Raw genomic sequence first — 21,016 nt, forward strand, 5'->3', positions numbered from 1 at the left:
GAACCTTGTGGTGTACATTTGTGGTGGTTGAGGTTATCTGGTGTAGTTGATGAACATGTTTGTCAGTGCTTACTTTATTTAGAAGTAAACGAAGGCTTACTGGGGCTTCCCTGGTAGGTCAGCTGGTAAAGATTCCACCTGCAATGCAGGAGACCTCAATTCAGTTGCTGGGTTGGGAAGATCCTCTGGAGAAGGGCTAGGCTACCCACTCCAGAATTCTTGGGCTTCCCTGGTGGCTCAGCTGGTAGAGAATCCGCCTACAATGCGGGAGACCTGGGCTCAGTCCCTGGGTTGGGAAGATCCCCTGGAGAAGAGAAAGGCTACCCACTCCAGTATTCTGGCCTGGAGAATTCCATGGACTGTATAGTCCATGGGGTCGCAAAGAGTCGGAGACGACTAAGTGACTTTCACTTTCACTTCATTTAGAACTTTGTCAGTGACTGACCAGCATGCTGACGGACATCTGTGTCCCCTCCCAGCAGCTTGCCTTTGTGCTCAGATTTTATAGGATTAGAGAAGAAAAGTTAACAGTTTTGTTATTGTTCATGGCAGGGTAGGTAGTTTCGGAAATAATTGGGTTTAGCTCTGAGGTTGATCCTTGTGATTTCTTTTACTTGAGTGCCTGAAACGCTTGGGAAAGTATGGAGTGACTTATGTTGTTCAGACTCTGCTTGTTTACTGATTATTACGTGGTATGATAACCTTCTTTAGGTCAGTGTATTCTAGTCTCGAGTATAGATGTGCTTTTTAATCACTGGAAATTCATAACTTCTCACATTTTGTTTTCCCTGTGTTTGGTTTTATTCAGGCGAACATAAATGGCCGTGTGTTGGCTCAGTGTAACATCGATGAACTGAAGAAGGAAATGAATATGAATTTTGGAGACTGGCATCTTTTTAGAAGCACAGTAAGATATTTTTAATACTTGTAGATTTACAACATTTTATAAAAGAAGTGCCAGTAAGTACTGGTCTAAACTGATATTTTCCTATATTTTTAAAAAACATGTAAGAATGACATTTTACACTTGTGTGTAGGGCTCCTGTATGTCCTGTTATGTAGAGTATATACAGCAGCTCTTAGCAATATTTGCTTTTGGGCATTTCACTTGGAAATATGGGAGAGAGACCACCTGCCAATTCTCCATGCTTTCATTGACCAAGATGCTGTCCTTGACCTCATTCAGTCAGGCTTCTGTAACCCTGTAGGCCTTGACCTTGGTATCTGTTCTTGTTGGGCCTGTGTTGCTAAGCTGTAGCAAGAATTCTGTTAAAGTCAGTTTAGAAAGAACCTCACCTTTAATGTCTGATCCCCTTCAATATCTGATCAGATTCCTCATACCATCTCCCCCACCCCACCCCCGCCGCCCCCAGTGATGTGCTAGACCCCTGGCCTGCCTCCAGCATAAATCCTGTCAAGATGGTTCGGCCAGAAAACACCCCTCCCCACCCCGATACTCCTGAGGCTTCCTCTTTGCATCTTCCCATCCACTGATCCCCTCGCTCCTGGGCTGTAAATGCCCACGTGTCCATGCTGCTTTCGGAATTGAGCCCAGTTCTGTCCTGAGCTCTCCTTGCCCCACTGCAGTAGCTCCTACTGCTTTAGCTGCCGTCCAGCTCTGCTGCTTAGTGACACGCTCCAGTCATGCTTCATCTTAATGTTATGTTACACTAGTAATGTAATGGCCAAATTAGAATGTACTGTACGTACGATGATTGTCGTCATTCCAGTCATCCTTTAGTATCTGGTGGGGGAGAAGTTCTGAGACCCCCATGATTCCAAAGTCTTTGTATACACAAGTCTTTTCTATAAAATGGCAAGGTATTTGTACATTACACACATCCTCTTATATACTTAAATCACCTACAGATTACTTACAATACCTCATACAGTGCAAATGCTGTGCAAATAGTTGCCAGTGCATGGCAAATTCAAGTGTTGATTTTTGGAACTTTCTGAAATCTTTTTTTCCAAATATTTTCAATCTGTGATTGGTTGATTCTGCAAATGCAAAACCACTGGATTCCGAGGGCCAGCTGTACTACTTTCAGTACAGATGACCCTTGAACAATTTGGAGGTTAATCCACTGACAACTTGGAGTCAGCCCTTCATATCCAGGGCTTCTCCACATCTGTGGATTCAGGCAGCCCTGGACCACGTAGTAAAAACTGCCATCTGCACTATCGAAAAACATCTGTGAGTAGGTGGACCTGCACAGTTCACACCTGTGTCATTCAAAGGTCAGTTGTATTGTTAATATGAAAGATAAGCAGATATAGGAGAAATTTATTTGAAATTCACTTACAGGAAGTTTGCTTTCTCATTTCCATCATAGTAACTTTGTGTTTAATTTTTAAAATAATTTCTAAAGCTTCCAAAATGTGATTTGTCCATGTGGATATTGATGACTTTGTTTACTGTTAAGATATTAGAAATGAGAAATGCAGAAAACCAAGTGGTCCCTGAAGACCCACGTTTACTGAGTGAAAACAGCAGCTCTGTTCCTCATGGTGAACCTGCTCGTCGCTCCGCACACAGCGAGCTGCCCCACACCGAGCTCTCCAGTCAGGCTCCCTACACCCTGAACTTCAGCTTTGAAGAGCTGAACACGCTCGGCCTGGACGAAGGGGCTCCTCGCCACAGCAACCTGAGTTGGCAGGTATTTACTGGAATGCCATTATTTACATGAGCCGAAGAGGAAGGACGGGGTTGAATTAGCCAGGATTCTGTTGGTGCATTCAGGTAGTCATTTAGAAACTCTTCAGTGAGTCCCCAAGTGAACAGGGTGGAGGGAGGCGGCCCTGTTCTCCAGGAGCTGTGTTCTTCTGGAGAGGACAGTCAGTAAAACAGAGACAATGACATTATTTCTGAAGTTGATAAGAATTGTGAAAACAGTAAAATAGAGCAAAAGCATTGAAGGTAAATAGGAACTGGGCTCTCTAGGTAGTTAGCTGAATTCATCCTTCACTTGCTATTTTCTTGTTCAGTTCAGTAAGCATTGGCTTAAGGTACATCTTCACGGATATTCATTTCCTTTTTATTATCTGATGTTGGACATGGAGGGGCTCACTCTTTGGATGTTCTTAGAAGAGAAAGGACAGGCGAGGATCAGGATTAAAAACAAAAGTGAGAGAACGTCAGAAGGAGAAAGGGAAACAAGTGAGGAAGAGATCAGAGCAGGGCACAGAATGGAGAAGACGAGCGGGGAAGAAAAACAGGAAGTAGTTACAAAGAGCTCTATGGAAAGGGAACTGTATGTAGAAAAAGCAATGCCTGTTAGGCCTGCTGTTTGTAAGGATGTGGTGTTTGGTTTGGTAATAAAAATATTTTTTTTTGTTGTAACTTTTTTCTACCTACTATAAATCTTGTTTCTTTAAGTTGGGAAAGCATTTTATTATTGTGTATTAACTAAGATAAAAATTTCTATATTTTTCAGTAAATTAAGTCCACACTTGACCCTTTTATCTCTCTGTTTGAACAACAGTGATCCTTTTATTTTCTCTGGAATTCCTTTGAACATTTCCTGAGAAATCCTCATCCTCCATACTTGGTGTTCCCACCATGCCCTGGCAGCTCTCCCAGCCTCTCTTCAGTACCACTACTCTCAAACTTATTTCAAATCTTAGAACCCTTTTACACTCTTAAAAATTATTGAAGGACCCGTAAAGAGCTTTTGTTTTTGTAAGTTTTATCTTTCAGTATTTGCCATATTAGAAATAAAAAACTGAGAAACTTAAAAATAAACCAATTATCTTTTAAACCAGTGTAAACCAACATAGATGACACTTTTATGAAAAATGGCTATTTTTGAGAACAAAACATATTTATTGAAAATGATAATTGTGTTACCAATCTTTCATGCCTGGCTTAATAGTAGTCAGCTAGATTCCCTTAGCTGCTTCAGCATTCAGTCTCTTGGGAGGTCACACATGAGGGAACCTCTGGGGACTCCACTGTGCATTATTGTGAGAATGCAAGTGGAAAGGCAAAGGTCATCTTCATATGCTTAGGAAAACAGTTTGGCCCTCATGGATCCCTGGGAGGGGTACAAAGACTGCACTTGGCGTGAGGGAGTGGCATCGTCCTTTCAGTGTTCACTGGGTCTAAGGGAAACTTGTTGCGAGCTGGGTTATTTCCTCCCTGTACAAGGAAGACTCTACCTTATTTCTGCTTTGTTTCAACCTTGGCTCTTTCCTTTCTCAAACTTCCTTGATTCCTTTCTCTCCATTTCCTTCCTTTTTTCCCCTAATCTTTACTTCTTACTCCTTGTGTATTACCTTCTCTGGGATCTAAAGCAATTCTCATCTTAAAACTTCACATTGGAGATCAAACATCTAAAAATATTTTATTTCTTTGTTTACTTGGACCTGACTGTTGACCTCGTGGCTTCCATTTCTATTCATTTGGATCCAATATTCATCTTCTCCATTTCACTCTATACTTTTGCTCTAAAATTTTTTGTTTTTGTTTTTGTTTTGCATTTTGAGTACATTTACTCTCTCTGAATTGAAATTTGACAGAAACTTCATGTTGTGCAAGTTGAAAAAGGTTCTTTTTAACATACGTTGAAGATGTGAGTATTTTGTTCTTGAGATCCTATCTTAACTCTCATTTTCTTTCTCTTCTCTAAGAGGCACTTTTATATTTTATCAATGAAGGTGACTTTTGCCTTAAATAAATTTAAAAGTTTGAAATTTTAAAAGCAAATCCTAAGGTTGTTAATATAACCTTAAATTATACTTTTAAATATTAACAGTAAACTAATTTTATTAAAATTTATATAAAGCTTTCTAATAACACTAAAATTACTCATAAGTTCACAGCTTTTGTTAAACTGTGTTATACAGAATTCTTTTAAAAGAATTTGGTATTTTTAATAACTTTAACAATTCTTATTGTCCATATATATATATATATTTCCTAAGCTCATGTTTATTTTGCCTTTTTTTGGTTTGTTTGAATTCTTAAATTATTATTGTTTTTTTTTTTTTGTCTTCACAGTCACAAACTCGCAGAACCCCAAGTCTTTCCAGTCTCACTTCCCAGGATTCCAGTATTGAAATTTCAAAGCTTACTGATAAGGTGCAGGCTGAGTATCGAGACGCTTATAGAGAGTACATTGCTCAGATGTCTCAGTTAGAAGGGGGCACAGGTTCCACAACCATGAGTGGCAGGTCTTCTCCACACAGCACGTATTACATGGGTCAGAGTTCATCTGGGGGCTCCATTCACTCTAGTCTAGAACCCGAGAAAGGGAAGGATAGTGAGCCAAAGCAAGATGATACGCGGAAGTCTTTTCTGATGAAGAGGGGAGATGTTATAGATTATTCCTCATCAGGAGTTTCCACCAATGATGCCTCACCCCTGGATCCTATTACCGAGGAAGATGAAAAATCCGATCAGTCAGGCAGTAAGCTTCTCCCAGGCAAGAAGTCTTCAGAAAGGTCAAGTCTCTTCCAGACAGACCTGAAGCTGAAGGGAGGTGGACTGCGCTATCAGAAACTCCCGAGTGACGAAGACGAGTCTGGGACAGAAGAGTCAGACAACACTCCGCTGCTCAAAGATGACAAAGACAAGAAAGCTGAAGGGAAAGCAGAGAGAGCGTTGAAGTCTCCAGAGCACAGTGCAGAGCCCATTCGAACCTTCATCAAGGCCAAAGAGTACTTGTCAGATGCCCTCCTTGATAAAAAGGACTCCTCTGACTCAGGAGTGAGGTCCAATGAGAGCTCGCCCAACCACTCCCTTCACAACGAGGCGGCAGATGACTCCCAGCTTGAAAAGGCCAACCTCATAGAGCTCGAAGATGACCCCCACAGTGGAAGACGGGGAGTCCCACACAGCCTGAGTGGCCTGCCAGACCCCCTCGTAGCCCGGATGTCCATTTGCTCCGAGGACAAGAAGAGCCCTTCCGAATGCAGCTTGATAGCCAGCAGCCCCGAGGAAAACTGGCCAGCATGCCACAAAGCCTACAACCTGAATCGCACCCCCAGCACCGTGACCCTGAACAACAACAGTGCCCCGGCTAACAGAGCCAACCAGAATTCCGATGAGACGGAGGGGCTGAGGGAGACGCCTCAAGTCCTCCTGAGGTCAGGCTCCAGTTCCCACTCCACCACTCTGCAGAATGAGAACCTGAAGAGCATGGCACACAAGCGAGGCCAGCGTTCCAGCTACACGAGGCTCTCAAAGGACTCCTCAGAGCTCCACGCAGTAGCCTCCTCTGATAGTACAGGTTTTGGAGAAGAAAGGGAGAGCATTCTTTAAGAAGAACAAGCACAAGTAGAATAGCATTACTGTGCCCCTGTGACAGGACTGACCTGAGTTTTTAGTGACTCCATCTGTGCACGTTTTCTTTGTCCATTTCACTCACAAAGCCTTCACGGATGAGAAGATCTTGGGTAAAAGAGAGACATACTGTACAGCAGAGGGAAGTGTGAGAAAGCCTGGCTCATCCATCAGCCCCATTGTCTTTGTACTTAGAAGCATAAAATCCCACTATTGTTATGACACCTTTCATTGGCATACAGCTGCAAGACAAGATCTGAGTATACAGATAGGTCAGAAAGTTTATTAAATATAAACTGAATTTGCCAACAAAAGTAACAAGCTAGAGACTCCTTTTGAGGAACATTCATTCACTAAATATTTGAGGGAAGACATGATGCTGAGTGAACCAGAAGCACATTTTGCTCTTAAGGGGTGAAAAGTCATGGAATAGCCTTTAGAGACTAAAGGTTAATGCTCTGTAAGTTGAGACTGTGTGCTATATAACAGATTGCTTATCAAAGAGTTTTAAAATTGTAAGTAGAAAATATAAAGAGGGCTTTAAAAGTTGATAAAAGAGTGAGTCAACAGTGTCCAGAGTAGAGCCCCAGAAACTGGGCCTTTGTGAGTGGCTAGTAGGTTGGCCCATGGGGCGAGGGGCATCACCTCCCTATGACCTAGACACTCTTCTTTCTAAATCAAGAGACCTGTCCCTATATCAGCATGTGAATTCTGGGGGAGGATCATATGAAACACTTATAGAAAAAAAGTTTAAAGACATGTAACAAAGCAAGGGTAAAAGATGAATCTTGTGTGACTTCATTTACTGATAGCAGAGTTAAGAGAACGGTCCCATTGAAGTGTGGTGTGGACTGGAGATGCCCCCTGCCATCATGTGTTGACATCTTTTTGGCCTTTTTAACATAACATATCCATGTAGCACAGTAATCTTCAGTCACAAATAGGATTGTAGATGTTGAGATCCTAGATGAGCAGTTACCTAAATGTGGTGTTAACATTTTTGACGTTTTCCACTTAACCGGATTTTTATTGACATGCTGAATAGTTTGTTTATTTGACCAGTCGTCGCATTAAAAAGTTGCCTCTTATGGGTTTCATTGCCTTGCTGTTTGAGTGTAATCTAACATTTCCATGAAGCGTTTATTTTGCATGACTTTAACAAATGTTTTAATCAATTAAAAAAGAAGGCAGAATGTTGTTGACGTTATATGTTGAAATGTTAACATTTTAGTATTTATAGTGTTTATTAGTTTGCAGTATTGTGTAATCAGCAGTTATTTCAGGGGCAATGTTTTGTTCCTTTTCAGGTGAGTAGATGCAGCTTAATATCATTGTAGTGTATTCTTTATTCTGTTTGTGAAGTTAATACCAGAGTATTAAGTGTACGAATAGATTTAGAACACAATAAAAGAATTGCATGCTATTCTGAGTCATGAATTTTTATTCACTGCAGTGATGATTCACATTTTGATTAAAAATAAAAAAGTAATTTGTGTGTTTGTTTTGTCAGAGGTCTAAAGTTCGTTGAAGACGTTCAGGTTCACGTAGCAGTCACGCAGCTGGCAGGAGTGTCCTGAGTGACTCTCCCTGGTCTTTTGGAGTGCATGGCTGTTAGGTCCAGCGTCTGAATGGTGCTTTTGTGAAGCATAGTGCCCAAGCGCAGCTCAGTACCGTGCGTTTCTGTAACCACAAGAAGTGGGTTTTCCAGATCCTGGGAAGATGTCAGTTTAATTTGTTGCATGAGCATCCTGGAAAAGTTTGCTTTTTCACAGTGCTTTAGAAATTGACAAACCAAATGGGTTATTGAGTCGCACTATCATCCCTTCGAGTCTGTGTGTCCGTGTGTGTGTGTGTATCTGTATCTGTTTATAACCTGTAGCCCAGCCTGACTCGCACATATGCAAAACTTTGCTGTAAACTGGGTGAAAAATGACAGAAAAGAATCAGTGCTCTAAATTTGCCAGTCCCTTAAAGAGTCTGCCTCAGTTAGCATCTTGCCGTGTTTTGTAAACTGTTTCACCTTTACTCTAAGCCACAGATAGTTCTGTCCACATAGCTAACGTTCAGGCAGATTCATTGACCACAGACGTGTGGGGTGGTACCTGTGAGAATGGCCTTTCTGTAGAAGAGACTGGAAAAGAACTGATGCTCTCTCAGTTGATACAGTTTTCATGATGCTTAGTGTTTAAGGATCAGCTCTCAAATTTGGGGAAACTTAAAATTCCTAACAACCATTTTCAGTATTAACATGAAAACTTGTTTTTGTCTTATATTTTATTTATGTGAGTTTTACACAGCAGTCAGAATAAGTTTAATTGCCTAGCCAAATAATTTAAGAAACTTATTTGCTAAAATTCTTAAATTGAGAACTCTTGAGATCACCTGCATGCTATAGTTCTGAGTGAAATATATTTGTAATCATGAATTTTTCCCTTATAAATACTAAGTATTAGAAAATATTTGTGAATGAAATTAAATCCCTTATCCTTCTGGCTAAAATACTAAATTTAAAAGGTTTTAAGATTATATAAGTTTTGGCTATACCAGGAATTCTCAGCCTGTTTAGAAGTATCCTAGGTTAAAAATCCCTGAATTCCTGGTTAACTCTTGAGTAAAATCAATACAGCTACCAGGAAAGGAGAACCAGAGGGCACTGTCCCCTCAACTTTATGGAGTGACATTGAGGAAATAAGCTGGTAAAAGAAAGGAGCCATGAAATTAACTTCTTTACACTTGAGACTGAATATATCTAGGCTCCCTCACTGCTCGCCCTTCTGGAATTATGCTGACACTTGGCAGAAGGGAAGGAACAGCCGATGGGACTTTTTTGCTTGGGGTAGGGGTTGGGGGGTGACCAGCCTGGGTGGGCTACCTGAAATGATTGCATTTTTGATTTCCAGGTTCTGGTGCCCTTAACCCTTCCCTAACTCAGAATTCTAAGCATAGGCCATAATTTTGCAAATGAATTGGGAAACATAAATTAATCTATAACTGAGAGCCTCCTTTTGGATGGTCTTTTAATGGCTCATCACTTCAGAGAGGTTGAGAATCCTTGGTTGAGACTGATTAACTAGAAGGCAAATTTAAAATCTTACATATCTCAAACCCTTTCATGCCTAGGAAGAAAATGCTGCCTTTGAGATAGATAGATCTTCCGAGGGATCCAGTTTAAGCTAAGGTATGTAAAAAATTAGTTATCAAAGTCATTAGTTTTAAGCCACCACTGAAACAGTTCTTACCAAGAAGAGAATTAATATTCTCACCACTTTAAAAAGAATTATGGTTAAAAGTAAGAAATGGCTAAAACAGTTGGTAGAAATCAACCACCACTGTCACCGACATGGTGAAAGCCTTTTAAGTAGAATGTACGGCCTTTAAAGCACGGCCTTGGTTAACTCCATGCTGCTGTGCCCTGGTCTAGGGGTGAGAGCTTTCTTAAAAGGGCAAGAGTTCTTTGAACAGGTCTGGCTGGCTCTGTGGTGAGCTCTGAATCTCCAGTTACAGTGACACATTAAAAAATAAGGAATTAATAGGAATAAATGGATCCATCAAGAAAGGCAAACAATGATTTCCAGACTATTAGTAGAATGACTCCTCAAAGTCAGTAAAACAGCACGTGGTTTGACCTCACCGAAGTGAGATCCAACCAAAACTGGCCAGAACTGTGAATTACAATGATACTGTACAAGAAAGGCAGTGGGACTGTCTTGAGGTCCACAGAATGTTCTGACAGTGTCTATACAGGGTGATCAGCTCGTTTACAGAGACTACGGTTATGTCCTTAGTTTCCTGAGGTTAATATGCTTTGTGTAATGTTACGTCCCGCCTGCCTACGCGGGAGATGTAAGAGATGCAGGTTTGATCCCTGGAAAGATCCTCTGGAGAAGGGCATGGCAACCACTCCAGTATTCGTGCCTGGAGAATCCCATGGACAGAGGAGCCTGGCGGGCTACAGCCCATAGGGTTGCAAAGAGCTGGACACGACTGAAGCTGCTAAGCACGTGCAGTGTTCTTTACACCAGTGATGTATAATATGAGCCTTTTAGTTTTGCCCAGATTTAACAAAACACAATCTATCAAATGATTATTAGAACTTGAATAAAATTTTACTTTAAAAAAACATTGAACTCCATGCTCCCTGCTACTCAAATTGAGTTGCTTAAAATAAGATCATCTTGATTACCCACCATTGTTCTCTTAATTTTAACGTGTTTTATACTTATTTACCTCATTTTCTTTCAAGGCGACAAGGGCTCTAGGTCTTAGTACCCTGCTCATAGACCATTCCTTCTGACAATTCGGTTACCTTCTCACAGTTGTTGGCTCCTCACCAAATACAAGGGGGTAAAGAAGAGACCACCTACAACTCGGTGATCCTGCTTCCGGTTGGTTGAAGAAGAGAGATTTGTTACTTCTGCCAGTTTTCTTTGTTCCACATAGTTGTAAAATTTGAATTCATTTTAATGAAGTGTTTCTTTTAGAAAATTTTAGGTAAAAGCCTGAATGTATAGCAAAATGCATGTAAATAAACTCCTATATAACTTGACATTTCTTATATCATCTTCTTGGTCAAGTGTCTAGTAAAAAGTTAGACTGTTATTTTCAAAATTACCAAACTTGCACTTTTTAGTTGTGTTTCAGAGAATTTATAGACTGTATATTGTTATACTTAATGCAAATTAAACTCTTTTTATTTTCAAAGAATTTATTTTCTTTTTGAGTTCTTTGAGTTTTTCCCCTCCCTCTATGTTTTACCTGAGTTCACTCTTTTTGTGTCCTAAGTTTTTTTTTTTTTTTTTTTTTTGGTTATCATGTGTTCATCCATTTTACCATAAAACACTCCTTAGAGTATTAGAATGGGAAAGAACCTCAAGAATGCCTGATTTCAGATGGCCAGGGGGCACACAGTCAGTACTTGATAAGGGAGTGAATAATGAATGCCTGAGCTAGGAGAGTTTGCCCACAAACCCTAAAAATACTGAATTTGAATGCTTTCAGACAGTATGTTTATGCTATAGTTCTTACAGACCTTGCCCTCCCCTCCATTCAATACAATGAATGGTGTTGTCATTTTAACAATATTAAGTTCTCCCCCCTTCCCTATCACCTTATACCCACCTGCTACCTGTCTGACCGTATAAACTTTTCTGTTTATGACTCTGGGAATCTTTCAGGACATGATATCACGCATTGCTAAAAACTCTCAGGGAGGAAGACCCATGGCCCATGTTGATGAACGCTGTCACGGTGAAGTGCCGGCTGTCTGCCCTACGTGGGTGTATTTTACAGTCCCCGTGTGCCTTAGCCTTTTGTCTAGTCCTTTGTGGAGATGCCCGTCTTATAAATTAATTACAGAATCAAATTAAAATGGTTCAGTTCGACATTTTACTTCAGGATACTGAAGATATTTTTACGTATAACTTGGCAACAATGAGCATGTTTTCTCTGAGCCCAAGTTGCCCATGTCGTTACTGTAGGGGTAGGTAATGTCAAGACCATCCCCCCAAATCTGATACGTAGGTTTACCCTTTCTCCAGCTCCAATTTTCAACGTTCTTTTTTCCCCAGTAGGGACAGTTATTTTCATTGACCACTGCTCATTGCTGTCTCTCATTCCTTATGTCAGGCTCACTACTCTGATAAATTTGAACTAGAATACATAAATTATACTGGGATTCTGGCTGAATGGTTTATATTTGAGTGGGCCATTATGTGTGGATTGAAAATTTTTTTATTAAGGTAGGCTAACCACTGTTCGAACAACCTCAAAATCTCATGGACTTAATACATTTGAGGTTTGTTGATTGTTCCTGTAACAGTTCAGTGTTGCCTAAGTTGACAAAGATTCAGGAGCCCAGGCTTCTTCACTTTTTGGTTCCACCAGTTCCCAAAGCTGAATCCAGGGTCCTTTGTCTCATCTTCTGCGTTCTGTTGATACAAGGGGAGGAGAGAGGGGCGAGGCCCACACATGGGAAGTTTATATCGTCCAGGTATGGAAGTGGCATTTGCCCATTCCACTGGCCTTCCTAAGGCCCCTGGTCATACTGAGCTGCAAGGGTGGCTGCGGAATTAGGTGAACTGTATGCCCTGGAGAAGGAGTGAGTGTTTTGGTAGCTCATGGTCATCTTCCCACCTAGATACCTGACATGAATGTTGCAGATTCAACACTGTGACTCATCTTGTTTTCAACTTTAATTGCAGTATTTTTTTTAAGGCATCTCTTAATTTTTGCTTTGTATGCAATTTTCATGCTGGTACGATTTCTATTAAAATCGTAACACCTAACCTGGAAGATTTTAGGATTTTAAGGGAAAGTAATTTTCAACTAGTTATTTCCATACATCTGAGGAACTTCACAAGTTTCTAATATCGAGCAGGCTGCAGGGAAAATTAAGCAAGGTTAAGAATGAAAAGAATTATGTTTCACAATTTCTCTAGAATCCTTTTTTATCCAAAGACTCAGACCATCCATAATCTTCCTGATTCTTAAAATTTGATTATAGAGCAAGCTGACTGTTGCAAGAATCTATCCTTTCAACGTGCTTCCTCCTAGAAGAGCGGCAACAGGACCTAGTTGCTTCTCCTTGTACCAGGAAGACGTGGCAGGACGTGGTCCTGGGAGGCCCCTGCTCCCGGCACAGGGACTGGGAGTTAAACAGAAGCTAAACTCCTGTTAGTGGGCACTCCCATCTGGGAAGTGCAGCTCCCACACTTAGAAAGCAGTGCAAAAATAAGACTTTATGTCTACTATTTTGTTTTTAAACAAATTCATCTGCAATCTAACTCTGTTGACCACTTTCCAGTTTTTTTTTCCTATTGGTATTTCATCAATTTCAAGATGCAGTTTTTCACACCTTGACTTTTCTGAAATATCTTCCATAACATCAATGGGAACATTGATATTCCCATTTTTCCTTCAATGTTTCCTAAACTAATGACACATCCCACAGTTGATATCGTCTTGTTTGGATTGATGAGACATTATTTTATGCTGTGGTCACATTGAGTTGTATCTTTAGCAATAGTAATGGACTAGTGATGGTTTATAGTCAACTGATCCCCCACATTTAACATTTGATGTTGAATATTTGTTTTATCAGTTATTCTGTATTCATTTTGGATAATGTTATACATTTATTATAATTTAAGTTTACATTTATTGAACACATATGCCTCATATTGCTCTATAATCTCTATATGTAACTAATTTAATCTCCACAACTTCATGAATTAATCACTATTATCCTCAATTGACAAATGAAAAACTGAGTAATTTCCCAAGGTCATACGGCTTCTAAGTGGCAGAGCTAGAGTTCAAGCCCAGGCAGTGGACTTCAGAAGGCGCACTCTTAATTACGTTTATCTGCATTGTTCTTTAGCTAATTGGGGATGAGTCAATTTTACACTTATTTCAAGATACACTTCAACTATAGCTTAATTTGCTGTACCGTTACCATTGTCTACTTGTTTTAAAATAGGGTTTGGGGTTTAAGAAAATGTCTTTAAAAAATCTGTAGCCATGTAAATTACATATATAGGGAAAATTCTGTTTTTTTTTTTTTTAAACATCAAACATCTTTATTCCTACTAGTTGTTTTGGAAAATGTTTAATTTTTTATTTAAAAATCTTTATTTTTTTTTTAACATGCTTTACCCCATTATCATTCATGGATTAGACCATCACATTAAAGTTGTACATAGTGCTGGATATATTAATTTTATTTGCAGTCTTGTTATATGGTTTTCAAATAGTTGCCCTTCTATATGCCTATTGTCAGTATTCTGTGTTAGATTGCAATCTTAAATACCACTATATGTATTTTTCTTTATATTTTATTATTAAAAGTACTAATACTTAATAAATGTTAATAGATAAGTAATATATATATATATTGCCTATCTAAAAAATCATTACTGCAGCAGTTTTTGTTTTTGTTTTTTTTTAATGATTCTGGTCACTGTCTCCTAAGAAGAAAAGAAAATAGGCAAAATGAGACTTTCTGTCTTTCTTAATGTCAGCTAGTCACTAAATACAAGAAACCAATAGACACATCAATTATTAGTGGGTTGACAGTGGATTGAGGTGGTGGTGGGTGACAATTTAGTTTTATATAATTACCTGCCTAATAATTTGAGTGCTTATTCAAGCCAGATACTGTTACAGGCATTTCACATGGATTAACTCATTAAATCCTAGTAAGTATATGCTGTCATTGTCCCCAGTGTAGAGATAAGGAGTCTGAAACACAGATGTATAACTTCTACTTGACAACAATGCATTAGATTTTTATGGCTGTTTCCTAAACTACTGACATCGTTATCTTTGTGAGAAAACCAAAGCCTTGGCAGTTTGAGACCCCTCCATCCCCCTGCCCCCAAGGTCAGTCAGCTAGTAAACAGGACCAAGACCCCAGCCCTGGTTTTCTGGCTCCAAATCTAATGATTCTTCCAGCCCACTCCATTTCTGCCAGTTAGCCATCACTCTGTCCTCCATGGGTCTGCAGTGTCCCATATTCCATTGCTGTAGAAAATGTTAGTGGAGAGTATTAAACATGCCCGTCTTCACACTCTGCAGGACAAGTCCTGGTTTTCCCAGGAAGCTCTTCTCCTTTCTCGGTCCTCTCTGCCTGAGCCTGGTAGCCTCAAAGCCAGCAGTAAAGGAGCCCAGCTTTGTAGGCTACCTGGGCCTTTAAATCCTGTGTATCTCAAAATGAACTCTCTTGTCTGGTTCCACTGTCCTCATTGACTGGAGCTCCTAAACTGGTGCTGGGGGGCGGGGTGGGGAGTGTGTCAGAGTGTGCCTGTGCAACTGTGTATTTAAATGTGACCTTGCCAGACAACTGACTTGATTAAGCCCATCACTGAAACCCCATAGCATCAACGGAAGTATTTTTCCTTCAGTGTTTCCTAAAAGCAATGAGACACTGACAGCTGATGGAAACATGGTATGTGAGGTCTGACCCTGGTGATGTACACAGCTGTAAGTCATTACTTTTCACTGCAGAATAGTATTCTATTATATGAATATGTATAACTTATCTGTTTACCTCATTGGATATTGGGTTATTGCCAATTTTCATTGCAAAGTTTGTATGACTATGCATTATATGTCTCCTGTTGAACTTGTGCAAGAGCTGGGACTTTTTCTGACAAATTTCTGGATTTGAGTTATTTTTTAAAACGTGTACTTTTGTGATCACAAGAAAATCACAGGAAGAAAAGACTCTCTTGGTTTACTGAAGCACTAAACTCCCCAGGGACAGGTCTAATTGGAATTGCTGTGACAACCATGAAGCCCTTACTGAGGTCTCAGGGCTGGGAGTGAGTGAACACAAGAGATTGATAATCAGTACAAGGGGCCTTGTATTTTGAGACGATGCAAGAAGACAGCTATGATGGAGGCCCTGACGCTGTGGATGTGATGGGGAGAACGTACGTGTGCCCAGCACGCCCTAGAATTCCAACCTCCTGTTCCTCTGTCACCAGCTGAATGTATCCCCTCAAATGTCGGCCGTCACTTCACGTGCCGCTCGTCTAAAACAAAGCTCAAGACCATCCGTCAGACCAACTCTCCCCACTGGGTTTTCCTCCTTGTCATGGGTGCCATAATTATCTCTGTTACTCAGGCTCAGAACTGGAGATGTCTTTGCCTCCGCTCTCTGCCACCCCCTCATTGCATCCATCACCAGGCTCTCAGGTCTCTGCAGTGTCTGTCCAGACCACCCCACTAGGGTCCCTCCACCTTGAATCCAGCCACCTTCCACCTGCCTCTCCCTCTCCCCGCTTCATTCCAGACTGCACACGATGCTGATGGAGCCTCCTAAAACACAGAGTTCATTTCCTGCTCATTGGTGGTGATGACTCCCCTGTCACTCAACGTACCCAATTTGAGTCATTTGCAGTTTATTCCTGTGCAAATTGATTTCTAAGCTAAAGTTTTTCATTTCCCTAGTTTTTCCTGAATATTAACAAATATCTTCAGGAAACTAATTTCACAGATGGTCCTTATTTTTGTGAGTTTGTTCTTATTTCCTCCCATGCCCAGGTGCATGCTCTTTTCTTCCTCACATGCTGTTCCTTCTTGGCACAACATCTTCTCCTGAAATGTAATTGTCTGGGGTATCCATTAAAGCTTATCACAACCCAAGGGAGTGCCCATTTGTCACTGCCATATGCAAGGTACTGGGCCAAGGGTCAAACTTGAACTTGGTGTGCAGCAAGTTAATGGAATTTATGACTGTAAGAGTTGCCATAAGTTGAAAAATAACTGGCTCTCGAATATTTTAGAAAAATTTAATGAGTGATAAGTGATTAAGAGGGTTATTGTGTAACTTATGGAAGCACAAGAGTCTGGTACTTAACAACATTCAGAGCATAAAGGTCTCCAGAGAGACCTTGAAAGATTCAAGTGCCCTTAATTTGTAAATTAAAAATGAGATTCCGAATGTTTTCCAACATGTTGCAACTTGTTTTGACTTGCAGCAGCATTAATCTCGACATTGTCTAAATTAATCTTGTTCTAGCAGCCTTGAAAAATAGAAGAATGTATTATTATGCATTGACTTAAAAGGAATTATCATTACTTGGAGCAAAGAATAGCAAAGGTTATGTGAAGTCAATTTTTTATGTGAAATATAAATATATAAAGAGTGATTTGATTGGAATGAAGTGACATCAAAAGTGAGCGTGTGGCCTTGAAAATTAAACAAGATACAGATGATATTGATGATCAGCCTGTTGGTCATTTACATGATCATGATAAAGGTGAGTGCTGTGACTTCAACATTGTGACAAGGGCTGGAAAAAGAGGTAACATTGGGAGCGAGTCATGTGTCCTGAAGGACAAACTGAACACAAGGTAAGACTTTAAAATCTGTACCATGACTCTGAATGACAAATGGAGAATTCAAAGGCTTAGCATTTGTTCTGGTCTTTCAAAAGAAACTGGACAAAAATAGCGTGGATTTGAGGAAAACAGTAATTGGAGATGAAAGGTGGTGTTTTCTCTGTGACCCAGAAACAAAGCGTCAAAGTTTGCACTGGAAAATTACAACATTCCCAACATCCCCAAAAGCACACATGTCCAAATCTCAAATAGCAGGCCTGTTGCTTTGCCTCTCTGCCATCTGCAGGACGTTCAGATGCGGAGGTCAAGAGTCCATCCAGCTCATCACATGCACACATGCACATGCACACGCACACACACACACGTGCTGATGGCCCACGAGATGCACAGCAGCGGTGCACAGTGAAGAGTCCATCCAGCTCATCACACACACACACACACACACACACACATGCTGACAGCCCATAGGATGCTCAGCAGAGATGCACAGTCGAGTCCATCCAGCTCATCACACACACACACGCACACGTGCCGACTGCACAGTCAAGAGTCCATCCAACTTACACACAAACACACACACACACGTGCTGATGGCCCACAGGATGCTCAGAGTTGCACAGTCGAGTCCATCCAGCTCATCTCACACACACACGTGCTGACACCCCACAGGATGCTCAGCAGAGCCGCACAGTCTGAGGCCTCACCACATCAGGACCAGCTGAAAGGGGCTTTCAGAGAAACAGCTTCTCCCCAAAAGCTATTACGAGATTTATCAGTTCAGCCTTTCTGAGGAGGTTCTATGGAGGGCTCTTTAGGTGAGGGCCTTAGCGGGTGTTACATGAAAAACTGGATTTATGGTCTCATTAGTCTTGAAAGTCCAGTCAAACAGTTTTTTGTTACATAATTTCTTAGACCTTTCAATGTGTGCTTTGAAACTTCAAGAAGAGAAAATGACGTGCAGTCGCTTCCAAATATTGTTGTCGTTTAGTTGCTCAGTCGTGTCTTACTCTTCACTACCCCACGGACTCTAGCCTGTCAGGCTCTTCTGTCCATGGGATTCTCCAGGCTAGAATACTGGAGTGGGTTGCCATTTCCTTCTCCAGGGGATCTTCCCGATCCAGGGATCAAACCCACGTCTCTTGTGTCTCCTTCGTTGACAGGTGGATTCTTTGCCGCTGAGCCACCGGGGAAGACCCTTCTGAATATATCCAACCCGGGTTCTTGTCCCCCTGAGCAATGTGTAGGACACTATTCCATGCAACAGCCTGTAAAGGGCCTTGCTTCATTAAAGCCTTTCCTCCAAATGACTTCTGGAAATATCAGTAAAGCAAATCGGCCATTGAGCACACTCAAAAAGCAATGATGTTCCTGTTTAAATGATCCCAGGAGGAGAGCCATCTGAGGCTGGTCCTCAGAGTGTAGGACACTCATGTGGCCAAGTCTAAGTCCTCGGGCTTTCTGTTAACTAGTTACTGACTTCATACCCATCAGGGCAGGAAGAATGAACACATGCATCTCTCTTCTTCGTCCTGATGAATCAACCTCCAAGGTCAGAGAGCTCAGGAAAGGAGACACTGTTATCTAGAAAGCCTGGGGAAGCGTGAAGTGATTTAGAGGAGTGAGCTACATCCCGGCTACCTACCAACAGGCCCCTAAAGAGAAGAGACTTGTGCAGGGCTCTCAAAGGCCCTCGAAGGCTCTGGGGGCATAGGGGCGCCCCCTAGAGGGCGAGCTTAAATGGGATGAAAAATGGACAGTAGGCTATAGTCTTCTTAGGCGGTTTAAAGTCCCCTCCTCCTTTTGCTCCCTAGAACTGTTTGTAGCTGGTGAGTTCCAGTTCAATGGAAGCTAGATGTAATCGAGTTGTCATGGGATAGAACACTAAAAATAAGGTTTGAGAGTGAATTGCTACATAATTTCTAGCATATAACTTGGAAGAAGTTTATGTTCTATCAAAAGAGCACCCAATTCCATCTACTTCTTTAATATGAGGTTTCTTGGCACTTAAATCTATTCCAGTAAAAACACCAGTATTAAAATTCATGCTGAACTCTGGCTCATTCTATACAAAAGTAACCTTCATCCATGGATTCTTAAAATAACTGAAGAACAACAGTCTTACCTATATCATTAAAAAATGTTTTTCTTATAAAACATTATCTTAATGTTTATAAAAATGTTTAAATGTTGAGTGATTTGTGATAACTGGAAACAAAAATATTTATAACTTCAATATATATATGTGCATATACATATATATATATATATATATATATATATATGTTATTTTGCAGAAAGGCATCAGTTCAGTTCAGTTTAGTCGCTCAGTCATGTCCGACTCTTGGCGACCCATGAATTGCAACACGCCAGGCCTCCCTGTCCATCACCAACTCCCGGAGTTCACTCAAACTCACATCCATCGAGTCGGTGATGCCATCCAGCCATCTCATCCTCTGTCGTCCTCTTCTCCTCCTGCCCCCAATCCCTCCCAGCATCAGAGTTTTTTCCAATGAGTCAACTCTTCACATGAGGTGGCCAAAGTATTGGAGCTTCAGCTTCAGCATCAGTCCTTCCAATGAATATTCAGGACTGATTTCCTTTAGGATGGACTGGTTGGATCTCCTTGCAGTCCACAGGACTGTCAAGAGTCTTCTTCAACACCACAGTTCAAAAGCATCAATTCTTCGGCACTCAGCCTTCTTCACAGTCCAACTCTCACATCCATACATGACCACAGGAAAAACCATAGCCTTGACTAGATGAACCTTTGTTGGCAAAGTAATGTCTCTGCTTTTGAATATGCTATCCAGGTTGGTCATAACTTTCCTTCCAACGAGTAACTGTCTTTTAATTTCATGGCTGCAATCACCATCTGCAGTGATTTTGGAGCCCCAAAAAATCAAGTCTGACACTGTTTCCACTGTTTCCCCATCTATTTCCCATGAAGTGATGGGACCAGATGCCACGATCTTCGTTTTCTGAATGTTTAGCTTTAAGCCAACTTTTTCAGTCTCCTCTTACACTTTCATCAAGAGGCTTTTGAGTTCCTCTTCACTTTCTGCCATAAGGGTGGTGTCATCTGCATATCTGAGGTGACTGATATTTCTCCCGGCAATCTTGATTCCAACTTGTGTTTCTCCCAGTCCAGAATTTCTCATGATGTACTCTGCATATAAGTTAAATAAGCAGGGTGACAATATACAGCCTTGACGTACTCCTTTTCCTATTTGGAACCAGTCTGTTGTTCCATGTCCAGTTCTAACTGTTGCTTCCTGACCTGCATATAGGTTTCTCAAGAGGCAGGTCATGTGGTCTGGTATTCCATCTACACATGGACATCACCAGATGGTCAACACCGAAATCAGATTGATTATATTTTTGCAGCCAAAGATGGAGAAAGGCACAGTAGGATACTAAGTAAATGATTTTCAAATGCAAGCACACATTACATAGAATAAAATTTTGTGGGTGAAGTGGGATAGTAACAGTAGTTCAGGGAGAAAAAGAAACCGTATGAAATTCTTGACTTCTAAAGAAGAAATGGCTCTTGTACTTTAAATACGGGTGATCACTGCTATCAAATTGTGCTGATACACTTAAGAGAATAATGTAATGAGTTTGTGTGCAAATGTATTTTGCAGACACTTAAACTTGTAACAAAAATTTTAGATGGCAACTTAAAACTATGTGAGTAGATAGATGGTTTTTCAAAATCCTTTAAGGAAGTTATACCAAAAAAGTATTTGGAGATTATAATTATTTTTTTGTGTGGAAGCTGCATTTTATTTGAAAATCCACCCATTTTTGCTAACAGGCATTTTAAGATTGTAAACAAAAGTAGAATCTGCAGAGACAATGCAACAAGTACGCTTAAATTCAGGTACA

General features: G+C 40.7%; 1 protein-coding gene across 14 annotated transcripts in view; it reads left to right on the top strand.

Moving 5' to 3' along the window:
- The window catches only part of KIDINS220 (kinase D interacting substrate 220), a 96,360-nt gene extending 85,370 nt beyond the window's left edge, over positions 1-10,990 (top strand). For 9 of the 14 annotated variants that reach the window (XM_055540995.1, XM_055540996.1, XM_055540994.1 and 6 more), the window contains 3 exons: positions 809-907; positions 2,427-2,660; positions 5,003-7,709. In XM_055540995.1, the coding sequence (XP_055396970.1) occupies positions 809-907; positions 2,427-2,660; positions 5,003-6,265 (1,596 nt within the window). In that variant the 3' untranslated portion in view covers positions 6,266-7,709. Of the gene's footprint in view, positions 1-808; positions 908-2,426; positions 2,661-5,002; positions 7,710-9,406; positions 9,465-10,529 lie in introns of those variants that run through there. The other 5 variants (XM_055541005.1, XM_055541007.1, XM_055541003.1 and 2 more) reach the window with 4 other exon arrangements.
- The last annotated feature ends 10,026 nt before the right edge of the window (positions 10,991-21,016 follow it).

Source organism: Bubalus kerabau, chromosome 11, assembly GCF_029407905.1.
Source record: "Bubalus kerabau isolate K-KA32 ecotype Philippines breed swamp buffalo chromosome 11, PCC_UOA_SB_1v2, whole genome shotgun sequence".
Taxonomy (NCBI): domain Eukaryota; kingdom Metazoa; phylum Chordata; class Mammalia; order Artiodactyla; family Bovidae; genus Bubalus; species Bubalus kerabau.